The following is an 18635-nucleotide window of genomic DNA, read 5'->3' as shown; positions in this document are numbered from 1 at the left end:
ACAGATTCACGCTTCTGGGACCTGTATGATGACCGGGAAGACAAGCTGGGCCTCCCTAGAACTATTAACCTAGAGGCAGATCTGCGGTACCTAGTCACCAACGAATGTGACCTTGAGTGGAAGTACCAGCACCTCATCAATGGGTCCCGGGAAGAGACACCCGGTCCCCTTTCTCCACAGCATCCAGAGGTACCCCAGGAGAGCACAGCAGCAGAGCCAGGTCGAGAGCCCTTCAGCTGGCAGGATATCGTAGGGGTATACTGGGAGGAACCTCCGATGGCAGGTGGAGATGGGACCGCAGTCTCTCTACCGGCCCTACAGGGATGCTGGGCAGGCGGCCCAGATCCCCAACCCCAGGGTGAGTTACAGGGAGCGGAGAGCAACGACCTCCCTCCCCAGCGGCAGCCTGAGTTACAGGGAGAGGAGAGCAGCGACCTCCCTCCCCAGCGGCAGTGCACCGTGCAGAGGGAAGAGACAACCGGTCTCCTTCCCCAACCCCAACCAGAGATACCCGAGGCAGCAGGCCTCATAGAATGGTCCTGGGAGGACCCCCAGCAGGCAGGTGGAGATGGGACCGCAGTCTCTCTACCGGCCCTACAGGGATGCTGGGCAGGCGGCCCAGATCCCCAGCGGCAGACCCAGCTACAGGGAGGGGAGAGCATCGACCACCCTCCCCAGCCGGAGTATGCCTTCCAGGGAGAGGAGACAACCGGTCCCTCTCCCCAGCCGCAGCATGTTCCACAAGAAGCGGAGAGCATCGACCTCCCTTCTCAACGGCCGCAGGAGTATCAGGAGGAGGAGGTAAGCCAATTCCCCCCTCCTCAGCTAACTCCTAACCTGGGCCCAGGGTTAACAGTGGAGATGTTAACCCCCACTGACCCCCACGTTCCCTTTGCCCCCGGGCAGGACTATGCCCTAATTCCCCCAGCAGAAGAGCTGGCAGCTGGGCAGAGTGCAGTTGGCCTCTGCCCTCCCTTTGATCCTTGCACCGAGATTGACATTCTGCCAGCTATCCCAGCGGAAGAGCTGGCATCAGGACAGAGCGCCGCTGGCCTCTGCCCTACAGACCCCCTTGTTACAGGACTGGCCTGCAAAACCCCCACCCCAGCAGCAGCGCTGGCACCAGGGCAGAGTGCCGCTGGCCCCTGCCCCCCCAAGTACCACCAGCTATTTGCCCAGCTGCGCCAGGAAGACAGCGGGTGCTGCATTGTTACCCTACAACCTGGGACCTACAGGCGAGTACCATTTATTGTGGGGGGGTTACTTTGCTATTAATGTTTATTTGTGGGTGGGCTGCGAGACTAACGTAGACACTGACCGACAGAAGGTCAGGTGCCTGGTTAGTCTCCCTCCGAAAGGGGAGATATGTTACAAATCGTTATTTGTAACTGGCCTTTTAAATAGAACATTGCCCTGCTTCCCTGGATTGTGGAGAAGCCTAATGGCCAGCCTCCTTCCTCGTGACTATGGCCCTGGAATATATTACCTTTTGAGACTTACCTTCGGGCACAAAGGATTCTGGTATGCTGTTCTGGGCCCTTTAACTGTTTGGTACTTCAATACTGAACTTTGGATACAATCGAAGTACCGAAGCCGCCGAAGTAGTCGAAGTGGCCGCCATTACATTCAAACACGTGGCAGCGGCCATTTTAAAACAGTCGAACACGGTCCGCGGTGACCTGTACCTACCCGTATCCTTCGACATCACAGCCAGAGACTAAGTCGCGTTCGAACCTCCGAACACCCGTTCGAATGGGACTTCATCATCTTTTTATGGGAAACCGATCGTCCTCAACTAGCGACCCCCGAGGAGGTTTTAACCGCGGTTTACTTCGGCACTTCGACAGATGTCGAAGTGCGTTCGACGATTCGAACACCGTCTTCGGATGGGACTTTACTGGTTTTCAGGGCAGAGATAGACCGACCACACAGCCTGAATCTGTGGAACTGTTTGTGGGCATGCAAACAGGCGTGCGGTCGGTCCAAAGAGACTTTTTAATATCTCTGGAACCACTGGAAAAAATTCTCACGAATTTTGAGTATGTTGTTCCCCAATTTATGTTGTTCATAAAAATATAAGTTTTATTAATGTATCATGTAAAATGGGAAAGTTATAGAAATGTATAAAAATGTGTAAGTTTTAGCTTGGAGATAATTGAGTAGATACAGTAGGAAACTCAACTATCTCCCAAGCTGAGGGGAGGGAACCTGTGGGCTGTACTTTGCTGTTATTGGTGATTTTATGCCTCCCCCTGGGAGTGTCCTGTTTGCCTGTACCTCAATAAAAGCCAGGCTGGGTGTTCCAGCACCTCAGACCTATTCTGACCCTCTAACTTGCAGCCTTGACTCATGTTTGTAGGGGACAGCTATAATCACTACAGGGATTGCTATGCTCTTCATACTCCCTTAGCTACTGAGCTCTTGTAAGAGCTCTTGTTCCTGATCCTGCTTCGCTCTACAGAAGGAAGAGGTTCGCCTATTGGAACCTGAAGCCTGTTCGTAGGTCCAGGGCGCAGAGCAGACGGCGAGATACCAGCCCAGCAGCGGTGGTTCGTGGAGTCTGCAGTGCTTATGGTGGCTGCGGTGCTGATGGTCACTTGGTGAGCGCTAGGAGCATCCTTTTCTACGGTCCAACTTCCAGCCAGCCTGGAGGCAACCGTAACATACACAAACACACACACACTGCATTCACTATATATATAAAAAGATTTTTTTTTTTTTTTTTACATGCTATATTTGAAATTTGAGTCCTATCCAGCAAAGTCTAAGTATACATTCATTTTGTTTGGTGATAGGGGCTTATTCACTATATATCGCTCCACTTCTTGTACATTATACCACATACATATGACAGCCTGAAAATGGGAATACATTTTTAATAAACCTATGATAGCCTCAGTTAGCCTATCCAGACGGAAGTCCTTCTATAAACGCATAACGAGGTGGTACAGGACCCCAGATCTGCTCCACCAGTTCTGGCCCACAATTAGCGATGGGTGTTCGAGATGCAGACGAGACATGGGAAGCATGGAACACATATGGTGGTTCTGCCCACGCATATGAGAGTACTGAAATAACATAATTGCCAAGCTCACCAACTTACTAGAACTCCCGCACTCACTGAACCCATCCCAGATTCTGTTTGGATGGCCCCATACCTTCCAAGACTCGAAAAAGACAGCTCCTACTGTGGTTATTGATGGGGAAGGCGAATAATCTCATACTGGGAAAAAAACTGAGACACCCACAATGGCCCAATGGGTAGACAGGGTAGAAATGATGAGGGAGATGGAAAACCTACATTGGTCCACACTAGGTAAACATGACAGATACGTGAATACATGACTAGAGTACTGGGCACAGGAGAAAGGTCGACCACAACCAGCTGAGAGTTAGACCACAAGGTACCCAAGATACCCTATCCCCCACCCCTTAAATACCCAAATAGACCACAAGGTACCCAAGATACCCTATCCCCCACCCCTTAAATACCCAAATAGACATCAGTCCCAAATTCCCCTCCAAGTTTTCAGATCCTTCATCTAAGGATTAGTTGATACTGGAATACAGGAGACACGCAATTCAGTTCTGACGTAGACACAGGACAGTGGAGCCCACAGTTGGTTTGAACAAGATAGAGAGACGAGCTACCCTAAGACCATACACTCTAATAAGAACGGGGCAAACATAGAGGGGTACCCAGTACGAACACATAAATCTGAACACAAATATGCCTTTTCCCCATGACTGATCCCTTTTCCTTTCTGTTCCCCTCTGTTCCTGCTATAAACCAATAAAATTTGACCTAAATAAAAAATAAAAAGACTGCTATTGCACTGGAGAAGGAGTTGCTGCAAGGTTTTATGGGGGGGAGGGGGGTGAATCTAAACAATCCTTGCAACAATACATTTATATATTTAATGTTAGAGTGTTCCTTTAACTCAAGAAAATTGGTTGGCAGGTAACACCGGGAGATTTTCACCAAACTTTCTGAGCCCAGTGCCTATTTAAAAACTTCACCTACCGTTCTAATCAAAATTATTCAACCCCAATTGAATATCAGGTTGATTGTCAAAAAGTACAGACTTTCAGCTGTTTGCAATGAACAAATCAAACTAAAGGAATTTAAATAGCACAACACAATGAATGCTTCCAGTGGTTTCTCCAAATTTAACTGAAAATGCAACTTATGATTGTGAAGAAATCACTAAGTCATTTCGTCTATTTTTTTTTTATTTCATTCGGTAGTTGTAACTACCGAACGGAGACCACCCCTCTGGCTCATTAACTTTAAAGCGAACACTTGTTTAAGCCCTGTGCGAACAAAGGCAGCGGGACTTTGTCGTTGAGTGTCTGGAACTAAAATCGAACACTCTAGTTTCCCAAACACCGGTCCCAACATACGAACGCTGGATCTTCGTTTCCCGAACCGCTATGAGAGCGCTGTTCGGTACTTTTGTTCATCCGAATGAGGGGAACAATCGCTGCTATGAGCCAGGGGGAAACATTAATGGATTTATTCGGTTTTTGAGACTTTTCTAACTAGACCGGCAAAACCACCCAAACGTGTGGAACTGTTTTGGGCAGGAGCCTCGTGGTTAGCCGGTCACCTAAGACCTCCATGAAATTTGAAAACCCCTGAACTGATCTGGGTGATTATTGGAGATGTTGGTCAACCAGATCGGGGCTATCAGAGGATATGACTGTTGTGGGGATACCTTATGTTTTAAGGGGTGTTTTAAAAGTTGGGTAAAATTAAGTTATTACTTTATCAGACTTAATTATCTTCAGGTCGAGAGGAGGGAATTATATGTTTGTACTGGGAGTGATTAAGTATTTCTCTGTTTATGATTGGCTGCATGATTTATTTTCCTATGGGAGGTCCCCTTGCACGGGGACTTGCATAAAAGCCAGTGTGGCATCATTAAAGTTCAGTTCTGTTATACCCTTCATCTAGACTTTGGCTGATGTTTGGGTACCTGTCTGCTTTACTAAGAGAATCTACTTGGGAAGCTGTAATTTCGTAGGAGAATCACCTACTTTATTTCGCCGAACTAAGAGCTATAATCACTGCTACTCTGGCCGTTCGGGAGGAAACTACCGAATGGGTATTGGATATACCAGGTTTCCTTACAATGATGACTTTTCAAGTCTCCAAACCCCTAGCACAAATATGCAAAACAGGTGTTCAAGCTGGTACACTTGAAATACCTGAACTGTTTGTGGGTTTTTTTGAGTGTCATGTTTGACTGCATGTTAGAAATATGGCAAAGTCAAAACAATGGCCCACAAAGTTAAGAGAAGAGATCATTGCCCATCACAAACAAGGAACAGGATAAAAAAAAAATGATAGCGAAGGCACTAAATGTTCTAAGAGACAACGTATAAAGCATAATTTGCAAATTCAAAGTTAAAGGAACAGTGGTTACACTATCTGGACAGGGCAGAAAAAGGAAGCTATTGATGGCTGCAACCAGATGTCTGAGAAGGCAGGTTGTGAAAAACCCTTCAGTAACTGCAAAAGACCTGCAGCAAGACTTGGTGGCAAAAGGCACAGAGGTTTCAGTGAGCACTGTAAGGGACGTACTAAACGCAGAAGGTTTCAATGCCAGAACTCCAAGACATACACCACTACTGACCCAAAATCACAAGAAAAGTCGGCTCCAATATGCTTAAAATCAGATAAATAAGACACAGAAGTTTTGGGATTCTGTTCTGTCAGGCGATGAAAAAAAACTGGAACTTTCGGCCTAATGGATCAGTGGTATCTCTGGAGGTGGAAGAATGAAGCATATGCTAAAAAGAACACTCTGCCTACGGTTAAGCACGGTGATTGCTCGGTGATGCTCTGGGGCTGCTTTGCACCTGCAGCGTGAGGAAGGCAAGATGAATTCATTGAAGTATCAGGAAATCCTAGGAGAAAATGTCATGCCATCTGTGAGGAAGCTGAAGCTTGGGCGTCATTGTACCTTCCAACAAGACAATGATCCCAAGCATACCTCAAATTCCACCAAGGCTTGGTTGCAGAAGAAGTCCTCATAAATTCTACAGAGGCTATCACAGCCTCCTGACTTGAACCCCACATAAAATCTCAGGTGGGAGTTGAAGAAGGCGGTTGCAGGACACAAACCTAGAATATTACTGAACTGGAGGCCATTGTTCAGGAGCAATGGGTTAAGATTCCTCAGGAATGCTCCTGGAAGCTGGTGTCTGGCTATGCACCTTTCGCAGAAAGTCATGACTTTAAAAAGGTGCTCTATTAAATACTAAAGATGCTTGCCAAGAAGGGGGTTGAATAATTTTGAGAATGGAGAAGTGATAAGTTGTATTTTCAGTTGAATTTGGGGAAACCACTTGAAACATTCGTTGTGCTGAGCTATTTCAGTTGCTTTTGCTTGATTTGTTCATGGCAAACAGCTTGAAATCTGTAAATCTTCACAATAAACCTGATTTTCAATGGGGGTTGAATAATTTTGATTACAATTGTAGTGGTAAATGTAATATTAAACAACCATCAGGGAAAAAAGCTTATTCACTACATACAGACATGTACTTCAGCTTTCTGATGTCAGGTGAAAACTCGCTTTGACAGTTCCCACCCCTCCTACCCATAAGCCCAGCCAAATTATCCCACTAGCTACCACAGCCAGTTACACTAACCATTTTTTTTAATCAAAATGTTTATTGAAGATTTTTCAATACAGCAATGTTTAACAGTGAAGAAAAAAGTAAAAGCATAGCCATGTTTACATGCATTAAAGATTACTTCATGAGACTGGGTCAACAACTGTGCTAGTCCACAAAAGGGCAGACAGAAAGGTCTCTTCCAAAGCACAAAGAGAGAGACTGGCCATAGGAAGGGGCAAGTGAAAGAAGAGAAAATTAGGAATGAGAAGGCGGAAGCAAAGGGAGAGAAGTAATGATGTCAGTCAGCACAGAAGTTATCCCCCCCACCCCCCCCCCCAAAAAAAAACCGTATCCAGTTTCCAAGTTTCCGAGGCAAGATAGCCAGAAAGTATAAACCATATAATAACCCTTTTAATGCACCTCATAGCATTGCATAATGTTTATTTTACAAGTGACTGCTAAACCCCTCTACAGAAAACACAATCCTTGGCTAACCAGATTCTCCAATCTCATATATGGTTTAAAGTCATAATGGCTACAAGGCAATATGGTACAGTTTACATATCATAACAGTGTTCAATGAGATTGCACAAAAGAAAATATAAATCTAACAATGAAAATAGATTAGAACAACAAATTGTAATGGGTTTTCATGTTTTTAAAAATCAAATCACAGTAGTGCCCCATTTCATCCACCAATGTCAGGAAGTAACAGAAATAGATACCTTGGGCTATGAAACCATTGAATTGTGATATCTAGTCAACCATTAGAGTTGATAAAAATGCTAGACAGTTGCCAACTTGTATAAATTTTTTGTCCTTGGGAAACAAATTCTAGGCACATACGCTTATACGTATAGTTGAGCTTTATCCGCTCTATCAAATTTGCCAGAGGAGGAGACATGGGTTGTGTCCAGTGTAGCTCTTTTAGGTGGTGTGCTGCCAAGAGAATATGCAAGATCAATAACCTAAAGTGCTGAAAAGGACTGGGGAACTGCAAAATAAATAGCGGATGGGATCAAAAGGTAGGCAAAGAGGGAAACTAGTAAGTCCACCACCTCCCTCCAAAATGGTTGAATCTTGAAGCATGACCACTATATATGTAAGATGGTCCCCTCCTGTTCTCCACATCTCCAACAGTAGAGGGATGCAGAAGGATAGATTTTGTGTAGGCAAGTTGGGGTTAACTAGCCTTGATAAACCAACTTCCGGTGGCCTCAAAGTAATGCAGTCACATGTCAACACCACCATAAAAGCGTTTAAAGGGACACTATAGTCACCCAGACCACTTCAGCTCAATGAAGTGGTCTGGATGCCAGGTCCCTCAGGTTTTAACACATCAGATGCAAACATAGCGGTTTCAGAGAAACAGCTATGTTTACATTGCAGGGTTAATCCAGCCTCTAGTGGCTGTCTTCCTCCATTGAGCAGAGCGTCCATAGGAAAGCATTGAAAAATGCTTTCCTATGGACACTTTGAATGCGCGCGCGGCACTTGCCGCGCATGTGCATTTGGCTGGAGCCCGGCGCTGGAATAAGGTAAGTGGCTGAAGAAGTTTTAACCCCTTCAGCGCCACGGGAGGGGGACCCTGACCGCTTTGTTTTCCTGACACTATAGTGATCCTTTAAGGACTGCTCACAATCCTCATCTTAAAAAGTATAGTTACACTCCACTTTTTTTTATAAGAGCATATGGCAAGCTGATAGAGTGTTAGGCTTTTGATTTGAAATTACTTTTGACTCAGGTCTTACTTTAGTCCCCACATCCAGTCTGTCTCCAAAATGTAAAAACTAAGGCAATTGTTCATGCACTCATTTCCCAACTTGACTATTGTAACTCACTACCTATCAGTAGTCACATTTCTCCTCGTTAGTTTGCAATGAATGTGGCCGCCAGGCTCATCTTCCTTTATTAATCATTACATTACCTTCCTGTAACTTTCAATTCAAACTGAGAAACACTAACCGACAAAGCGCTCACTAAGACCACTCCTCCTATATTTTCTCTTTACTGAACAAATGCATCCCTTCTTCCAATCTCTCTGTGATTGACCTTCTCCTGACATCTGCTTGTTCCTGCACTACCAACTTTCACCTGCAGGCTATTTCAAGGACTGCCCCATTATTATGGAATCCCCTACGCAATGCTATAGCATTGCTCTCCCCTAGCTCTAGTCCAAGCATGTCAAACTCGCGGGCCGTGGGCCGCATGCGGCCCACAAGGACCATCTTTTGGGGCCCGGCGAGCTGCGAGTACATGCCTAATGTTCCAAGCAGAGTAGGCACCTGCTTTCCCCATATTGCTGGTGCCTACACTGCTATCATTTACCCGGCCGAGGAGGAGAGGTCTCTGGTGTCAGCGAGGGAGCTCAGTGTTCCTGCTCCTCACTGCTCCATCGCGTGTGCCGACTAAAGTGTCATATTCCAGCACCCGGCATCACTAAACTGTGTTCGGGAGCAGTGAGCAGGAAGGACCCCAGGGAGATGCTCCAAAAGGTAAGGAGCACTAAAGAAAAGTATGTGTGTGTAAGTGTGTGAGTGTGTGTCTGTCTGTGAGTATGTGTGTGTGTCAGTGTGTGTGTCTGTCAGCCAGTATGTGTGTGTCTGTCAGTGTGTGTGTGTCTGTCAGTGTATCTGTATGTCTGTGTCTGTCTGTGAGTATGTGTGTGTGTGTCAGTGTCTGTATGTGTGTGTGTGTCTGTCAGCAAGTATGTGTGTGTGTGTGTGTGTGTGTGTTAGTGAGTATGTGTGTGTGTGTGTCAGTGTGTCTGTCTGTGTGTGAGTGTGTGTCTGTCAGCAAGTATGTGTGTGTCTGTCAGTCAGTCAGTGAGTGTGTGTGTGTGTGTCTGTCAGTCAGTCAGTAAGTGTGTGTCATACAGTTTTCCTGGGGATGCTTCTCTCATAACAATTGCCCTCCTCAGTTCCCTATCCTCCATAGCACAATCATTCTCTGTTTTTAGTATTCGCTGGTTCCACACACTACTTTCCCTCCTATCCTCTGACATACTGTTATTTCTCTTGTGTGTCTTTACCCCTTCTTCATAGATTGTAAAGTCGCTTGAGCAGGGCCAACACTTGTCCCTGTTGACATTTTATTTATCATTTGTTGTCAAATATTCCCATTCTAGAATTGTAAAGCATTGCAGAATATGCTAGTGCTATATAAATGGTAATGATAATAATAATGATAAATGGAGATATTTTCACTTACAATATACTGTCTTGTTGAGATATAAATTTTCCAGTCAGTCAGTAACTACACTAATAGTAGGTAATATAATACAGCCTCCTAACCGTAGCTTATGATGTTTAAAGAGTGATACTCTCAAGACGCCGCAATAATTTGAAAATCCGGGGAATCCCGGAGAGTATGCTCACATCTGAGCTCCCACACTTCCTCCGGAGGCTCATGGCTCACCTATTGGAGCCCAAACAGGCGAGGAATATCACCCTAGACGGGCACTTCAGAATACCGAAACCCAACAGGGCACCAGAAAAGGCCTCTAGGGATCTGATCGTACGTTTTCGGAGTGGAACGGATAAGGCGCTGGTGCATGCAGCCCTAAAGGGGGCTACCCCACTCAACTTTGAAAACATGGCCCTCTCGTTCTTCGCAGACCTCACCGGAGAGACACTTCACTGGCGCAAAACGCTGCAACCCCTCACGGTACTGCTCCGAACCCATAACGTGGAATATAACTGGAGATCCCCAAGAACACTGCGAGTGAAACAAGGAGAAGCATCATACTTCATCACAGACATCACTGAAGCACCTGCGCTCCTCACCAAGCTCTCCATACCAGGGGAATCACTACAATCACCTGGCACCCACACCACCAACCCAACGCTGGAACCCGAAGGCCATAACACCACTCTACCCGAAAGGGAAAGAACCCACGGCAACCGCCGCAGCGAAGACCTGAGGAACAACCCTGATGTGGAGGATCCTCCTCGCCAAGTTGTGATGGACTGCAGTTAGCTAGACATGGCCCATCTAACCCCATGACCCCCTTCACTGGAGCTGTGACTTATCCGTTTTAAGCCCCCATGCTACGACCCATACCGTGGCGAATACCCCCCCCCCCACCTCGCCTGACACCGACACACAAGTTTAGCAACATTAGAAGGCTGGAGGTGTAACTTTGGCCCCAGTACATACCTGCCATTTGAGGCACACTCTTGTGGCCCTAGTATAAACAACCCCCCATCTAACAAGCAGGATAGCCACCAAGTTAGGTACTCAAACCTAATAACCTTTTAAAGCATTTTCGTTAGTCCAGCGAAACTTAAACCTATAATAGAGAGACACCTGAGTACGACCCTAAGACCCACAAAAACAAAACTGTGCATGAGTACAATAAGCCAGAAAGTTACCCCACGAAATACGCATTTACTGTTTGACCTGTATACTGTGGCTCTGCGAGCTGTGTGAACCTTGTTGCACGCAAAAATAAAGAATTAAAAAAAAAAAATAAAGAGTGATACTATCCTAATAGTAAGTGGCCTTTTTAAATATTTTTTTATTATTTAAACATACTTACAGTTCTAAACTCATTATAACCTTTGGAAACCATTTAAAGAGTGATCTCTTTGAGGTTTTCACCATTATCTGAAGCACTTTCTAGGACTGATTCCATACCAAGTTGGTATGACTAAAGGAATTTTGAGAGGGCAACTGTCATGCTGAAATATTTTTTGATAATTTTACAGGGAATATAGTTTCATAAATAAATTGTGCTTCCCACGTTGCTACAAAATATGTGGTTAGAAAGCTAATCCTATTTTTTTTTTTTTAAATATGTTCCACTTTACTGCCATGCCATTCAGCCTCCTTCACCATGGCTGCTGAGAATGAATGGAGCAACTAAACACAATGTAAAGGCTAAATCTATTACCTAAACAACTAGTTGTGCTGACTTGAAAACTAATTAGCAACATTTAGGCTAAATTAGATCATTTGTACACAATCTCTAGACCTCTATTGTCATCCTAGATTATTAATCCTTCACGATGACACACAAGGTATATTACAGAAGAAATATAGACTTCCACCGCAAGTCTTCTGGAAAGGTTTCCGCAAGATTTTGGTTTATAGATCCTGCCCCTGCGCTCTTAAAATTCTGCCTCTGCAATTCTCTGCCAAATCACTTTTGCTTCTCTTTATGCAGCCTTAGTCACACCTCATCTCCGTGTGACATACACAGTCTCACTACACATTTCCTGTAAAGACAAATCTAATGTTTAAACTTCCTTTATTGCACATTCTGTAAAATTAAGAGTTTCTTATCTCCTGTCTGTTAATAGCCTTCATGAGTCTCCTGCGATTAAAGTTCAATTAAAGGGACACTATAGTCACCTGAACAACTTTAGCTTAATTAAGCAGTTTTGGTGCTCAATCCTCTGCCATTTAGGAGTTAAATCCCTTTGTTTATGAACCCTAGTCACACCTCCCTGCATGTGACTTGCACAGCCTTCCATAAACACTTCCTGTAAAGAGAGCCCTGTTTAGGCTTTTATTGCAAGTTCTGTTTAATTAAGATTTTCTTATCCCCTGCTATGTTAATAGCTTGCTAGACCCTGCAAGAGCCTCCTGTATGTGATTAAAGTTCAATTTAGAGATTTAGATACAATTATTTAAGGTAAATTACATCTGTTTGAAAGTGAAACCAGTTTTTTGTTTTTTTGTTCATGCAGGCTCTGTCAATCATAGCCAGGGGAGGTGTGGCTAGGGCTGCATTAACAGAAACAAAGTGATTTAACTCCTAAATGACAGTGAATTGAGCAGTGAAATTGCAGGGGAATTATATATACACTAAAACTGCTTTATTTAGCTAAAGTAATTTAGGTGACTAGAGTGTTCCTTTAACAGAGCAGAAGATAGAACCTTCTATAGTAAACACACTGTACTGATGGAAAATGAAACCATTTGTCCATGTTGGCTGTTTGAGTCACAGGTGTGGAGGTGTGGAGGTGTGGCTAGGGCTGCATAAACAAAGTGATTTAGTTCCTGAATGGCAGATAATTGACCAATGAGACTGCAGGGACATGATCTATACACTAAAACTGCTTTGTTAACCCTTTCAGGACCGCTGACGGTTCAGGACCGTCAGCGGTAAAACATGCGTTTGGACCGCTGACGGTCCTGAACCGTCATAACGGTCTGGGGCTACTTACCTGATCGCCGTCGGTCCCACGGCGGCGATCAGTGCTCCACCCGGTCCAGGGGGGTTGCCTGTCTGCCCGGGCAGTCCCCCCTCGGCAGATCAGGACCCTGCGGCCATGTGATCACTCGATCACATGACCGCAATAGGTGTCTGTGTATCTGCCTGCAGGGGGACTGTCTGTGCTGACAGGCAGTCTCCCTGCAAGTGAAAAATCAAAAAAATAAAGTAAAAAAAAAACAGTGTAAAATCAGTGTAAAAAAAATAATAATAATATGTGTATATATATATGATATATATACATGTATTATATCTATATATAATATATGTATATGTATCATATATATAATGTCATATTAAGTGTATTTTTATATTTATATATACGTATATTAATATAAAAATACACTTATATTTAAATTACACACGAATATATACAATATATATAATTGCTATATATATGGTATATATATATTATTATAAAATACAAATAATATGTTAATAAAAATAAATAACAAAAAATAAAAATAATTTTTAATAATTATAAAAAAATATTTATATATGCAATTTTAATCTAACAGTATTTTGATATATATATATATATATATTTATATCAAAATATACTTAGAATGTAATGATATATATATCTATGTATAAATAAATAAATAAAAACAATACGAAATATACATATGTCCATATACATAATTACATAAATAATTTCATAAATATACACGTAGACGTCAAATATATAAATATGTATATATATTAAAATTCTACATGTGTATTTATGTAATATTTTTACCTAATTAAGTAATTTTAATGATTGCAATTTGAGGGACCTGCCTGCCAACCCAGGCCGAAAGTCCAGATAATTTAATTTGCTAGCACTGTGTTTAACCCTGTAACTTTCTATGACACCCTAAAACCTGTACATGGGGGTACTGTTTTACTCGGGAGACTTCGCTGAACACAAATATTAGTGTTTCAAAACAGTAAAACATATCACAGCGATGATATTGTCAGTGAAAGTGAAGTTTTTTGCATTTTTCACACACAAACAGCACTTTCACTGAGGATATTATTGCTGTGATACATTTTACTGTTCTGATACACTAATATTTGTGTTCAGCGAAGTCTCCTGAGTATAACAGTACCCCACATGTAGAGGTTTTATAGTGTTTGTGAAAGTTACAGGGTCAAATATAAGGCTTGATTTTACTTTTTTTTTAATTGAAATTTGTCGGATTGGTTAGGTTGCCTTTGAGAGCGTATGGTAGCCAAGGAATGAGAATTAGCCCCATGATGGCATACCATTTGCAAAAGAAGACAACCCAAGGTATTGCAAATGGGGTATGTTCAGCCTTTTTTAGTAGCCACTTAGTCACAAACACCGGCCAAAGTTAGCGTTTCTTGCATTTTTAACACACAAACAAATATAAATGCTAACTTTGGCCAGTGTTTGTGACTAAGTGGCTACTAAAAAAAACTGGACATACCCAATTTTGAATACCCTGGGTTGTCTACTTTAAAAAAATATGTACATGTTAGGTGTGTTTCAGGGATTTATGACAGATAACGGTGTTACAAGGTCACTATTGATACATTTAAAATATATATATATTGAAACAGCAATTTCCTACTTGTATTTATAGGCCTATAACTTGCAAAAAAAAGCAATAAAGCATGTAAACACTGGGTGTTTTTAAACTCGGGACAAAATTTTGAATCTATTTAGCAGTTTTTTTCATTAGCTTTTGTAGATAAGTAAAAGATTTTTCAAGTAAAAGTCCAAAAACATGTTTTTTTTTTTAATTTTTCACCATATTTTATTATTTTTTTTAAATACAATATTGGACATAATACAAATAATGGTATGTAAAGAAAGCCCCTTTTGTCCTGAAAAAAACAATATATAACTTGTATGGGAACCGTAAATGAGAGAGCGGAAAATTACAGCTAAACACAAACACCACAAAAGTGTTAAAACTGCTCTGGTCCTTAACGTACAAACATCGCAAAAACAGGCCGGTCCTGAAGGGGTTAAGCTACATTTGTTTAGATGCTTAACGTATCCCTTCAATAGCATTTACAGTTCACTGCAGCAGATTTAGAAAGGCAGAAATATCAAAAACTGAATTGTGGCCTAGGTGAAATCCTACAAGAGTGTCATGTTTAATGACACTAAACTCTTCAGCAGGACTCTTTGTACTGCCAAAGATTTCTATGGAGACGACATAGTTATGTGCTGGATGATACACACGTTAGCAACGAGTGAGATGAAACACTCAATAATTGGTAGGTCTGTTCACATACCTTTGGCTACATAGTGTATATGTGGTATGAGACATACTTGCCCAACTCTCTGTAGTTTAGTATTTTGTGTCCATCACTGCATTATACCTCACTGTAAAACATAGTGCATCACTATGAAACCTCTTTCATAGTACTATATGCTTTATTCAAAAAAATATTTTTTTTAAGGAAGGGGTGGGGTTGATATCAGTCTGTCTGCATTTCTATTTTTACAGTGTGAAAATTGTGTAAACCTCACAGTTTCAATATGACATCCCTGCAGGACCCAGCTACATAGCAACAAAACGGCAAAAAAAGCTTGCTTGCTAAAATCCTTCCTTTTTTTGTTTGATCTTTAGACAATACAAATTCGGAGTACAAATGAGGATCTGCTGCTGGTCTAATAGACGGGCACGTTACTCTTTGTATGTACAGTATGACTGTTGTTACTAAGCTATAGGTACCTCCCACCTTCCCTGTTCATTGCCTCTCCCACCGAATCAGCTGTGTATCACAGTGCAAATCCATTATCCAGCATCACTGGGGGGAGCAGAGAGTATGAGGGGAGGGGGGCATAGTGCGGCAGGAGAAGTGAAGGAGAGAAAAATGGAGGGAAAAGGAAGACGAGGAGGAAGAGACTGAAATAAAAAAAGAAGATAAGGCATTATGCCAGTAGAGGACTCTATGTATTAAAGAATGCTCCCATACAGAATGCATCTACGATGTGACAAGCCTATAGTGCATTATCCTGTCTTATGAACACACCTTGGATTTTTTGCTACATAATATACCTTCCACCTTGAAAATCCTACTAACCTATTGGTTATATCAATATCATCAACATACATCTCAACAACATATCAATATCACTCCTTCTGCATTCTATCAACCATTTATTTACACACCCTGGGAATTCTATCACACCTTTAGCATTCTGTCAACCTGCTATATGCAAACCCTGAACATTTTATCACACCTACAGAAATCTGTCAGTCTATTATACACCCCTTGGACATTTTATCCAACTTCCAGCATTCTATAACCCTGTTTTGTTTTTTTTCTTAGACACCTTGGGTATTTACCATCCTTTCAGCATCCTATCAAATACATTCCTTGAACATTCTCCCACCATCAAACCTAAAAGCTTAGCTTTATTCCATCCTTTTATATACAAACCTTAAATAGTCCGAACAAACCTGTTAAATGTATATTTTTCTATCAGCTTTTTACGTCTTGAAATTGTATATGCCATATTTCATGCTTTATATACATATTAGAGCATTTACTACCACATTGCATTAATACCCTGTAACATTATGTCACCTTGTTACAGTGGGAAATTAAATACCTATCATGATCACTCTCTTACTTACTGAGGCAAAATACTACCCAGTTAAAGCCACACAATGAACATTAATACACCTATTTTTTAAAATTTTATTTTAAACACATTTTGACCACTGTGCCTTTCTGTTGCTTACACACTTCAAATTTCCCATCACAATTTTAACATTGCATCACTGTTAAGCAGGCTTTAAACATTCCATCAGTTATATAAAACCTTTAAACATTTGTTAACCTATTAAATACATACGTTTAACAATTCATCAAACTGCTATATACTCTAATATAAACACTACGTTATGTAAATGCTTTACATAACATACTTTGTTCACATGTAGTTTACACCTTTCATACACAATACACACCTGCTTTTGCACATCATTTCTGTTATGCATACAGTTTGTATGACACTAACCTTTCTGTTATATGTGCATACTTTTACAGCCACCCAGTGTTCAATGCACACATTATATTAGACATGTGCTATATTACACATACCATGCATATAATATCTTTTGTCACACACAGCTACTGCTACACACATTGCATTTCAGACTTCTTGTCATATACAGTTCAAATATAGCATGGATATTTATTTTTATATGCAAATCTAATACTGTTTATAAATCACATATGTGAAAAAAATACTAAAAAAATAAAATAAAATAATATATATATTATATCTTCAGTGTTCCTTGTCCCCCCCTCCTTTCTGCCACACACATTCACAGCACTCACCACTAAGCCGGCTGCAGGAGCGTATGAGGATAGGATAAGCAGCAGCAGAGTGCGGCTGTGTGTATGTGTGTGTCTGTACCAAGGAGTCTTGCAGCTGCTAACTGTGCAAAATACATCACAAAAGCAGACTCCCTCCCCCCAGACCAACTGTGACGTCTGTATGGGCAGATTAACCCCCCATATGCTGTGCATTGGCAGATCTACCCCATGCCTGTAATCTATTAGGGCAGATTATTTATTTCCTCGACTAGGATGAGAACAAATCTACCTTGAATGCTGATTACTGGGGAAGATTAACTGCCTGTCTATCAGACTATTTAATCTTGTTTATGATTAAGATCAGAGTTCATAATGTCCCATATTAACAAACTGTCTCAATCTTATCCAGTCTCTGGGTAGAACCTTGTTTCCTTCTGTTACTAATCACACTGGTGAGAGAGATTTCTTATTTAGGTGCTCTGCTCATGTTGTTTTTAATAACAGACCTTATGGAGCATCGGAGCACGTGATCCATGGGAAGTCTGCAGAAAGGTAATGTAACCCTTGCAGTGCATCTTCTAGTCTAAAAAAACATGAATGAAAAGACCAATGGAGCAAAGCCAGAAAGCAAGCACATGATTGGCTGATGTAAATGTAAGTTACTAGTAGAGACAAGCCTTTCCTCAGCACCACCGAAGGTTTCCATAGAGACAACCAATGAACTTTCATCCTCTCTACTGCTTGCACCCACAAAAATAAGAAATAATGAAGTTGTCTGATAGAGTTTGTGTATCAGGTTACAATTAGTAGTCTTGGGAAGTAGTCCTGATCTTATTAACCATGATTAGGGATAAGCAAACCCTCTTAGAAATTAATTGTGGAAATAATGCTGTAAAATATGTTGATATGCTGTAAATAAGTTACAAAGAGGCAAACATACTCATGTGCTACATATTGCCAGCTTCTTTAAGACCCAGGCAGAGGTTGAGTAGTCTTACCCATATATTGGTCAGGAGCATTTCTTTCTTTCAAATAAATTGGTGATTGGGGGCGGGGCCGGGCGGCCATGCCAGCAGGCTGCAAGGCATTGCAGCTCCAGGGGAAATCAACTAAAAATGGGTACTTACCCACCACAATCAGCCTGGAACCCCCTGGAAGCGTGCGATACAGGGCCCTGGAGTGTCCCGGTGCAGCTGGGGCACCTGATATCGGGTGCACTGGGTCCTGGTGAGATGCTCCGGGGCTTGGGGGACTGAGGCCTACCCGGGAGGCGAGTGGGGCGGACGGCCGCTGCCTCGCTCTCTGCCCGGCGAACACTGAGAACCACAGCAACACGGGGGGCCCCCGGCCCCGTTCACCCCCCCCTCTGGGCCGGCGGGGGTTATCCCGGTCCCCACCAGGCAACCAACACATTGGCAGCGCTCCTGGGGGACTTACAGCCTAAAGTCACCGACTGCCATGCGGCTCCAACAAGATGGCTGACAGCGAAGCACCTTCC

At 42.5% G+C, this 18635-nt stretch overlaps 1 protein-coding gene across 2 annotated transcripts in view; it reads right to left on the bottom strand.

Annotated features, from left to right (window-relative positions):
• Positions 1–17679, bottom strand: part of LOC134611507 (CYFIP-related Rac1 interactor A-like) — a 95153-nt gene extending 77474 nt beyond the window's left edge. The window contains exon 1 of one of the 2 annotated variants that reach the window (XM_063455445.1): positions 17644–17679. In XM_063455445.1, coding sequence (XP_063311515.1) covers positions 17644–17672 — 29 coding nt within the window. In that variant the 5' untranslated portion in view covers positions 17673–17679. Of the gene's footprint in view, positions 1–17158; positions 17245–17643 lie in introns of those variants that run through there. The other variant, XM_063455470.1, reaches the window with a different exon arrangement.
• Between the last annotated feature and the right edge of the window lie 956 nt (positions 17680–18635).

The sequence above is a fragment of the Pelobates fuscus genome, chromosome 1, assembly GCF_036172605.1.
Source record: "Pelobates fuscus isolate aPelFus1 chromosome 1, aPelFus1.pri, whole genome shotgun sequence".
Classification (NCBI taxonomy): Eukaryota; Metazoa; Chordata; class Amphibia; order Anura; family Pelobatidae; genus Pelobates; species Pelobates fuscus.
The sequence above is the reverse complement of the archived record's forward strand: the minus strand, read 5'-3'. Positions and strand labels throughout refer to the sequence as shown.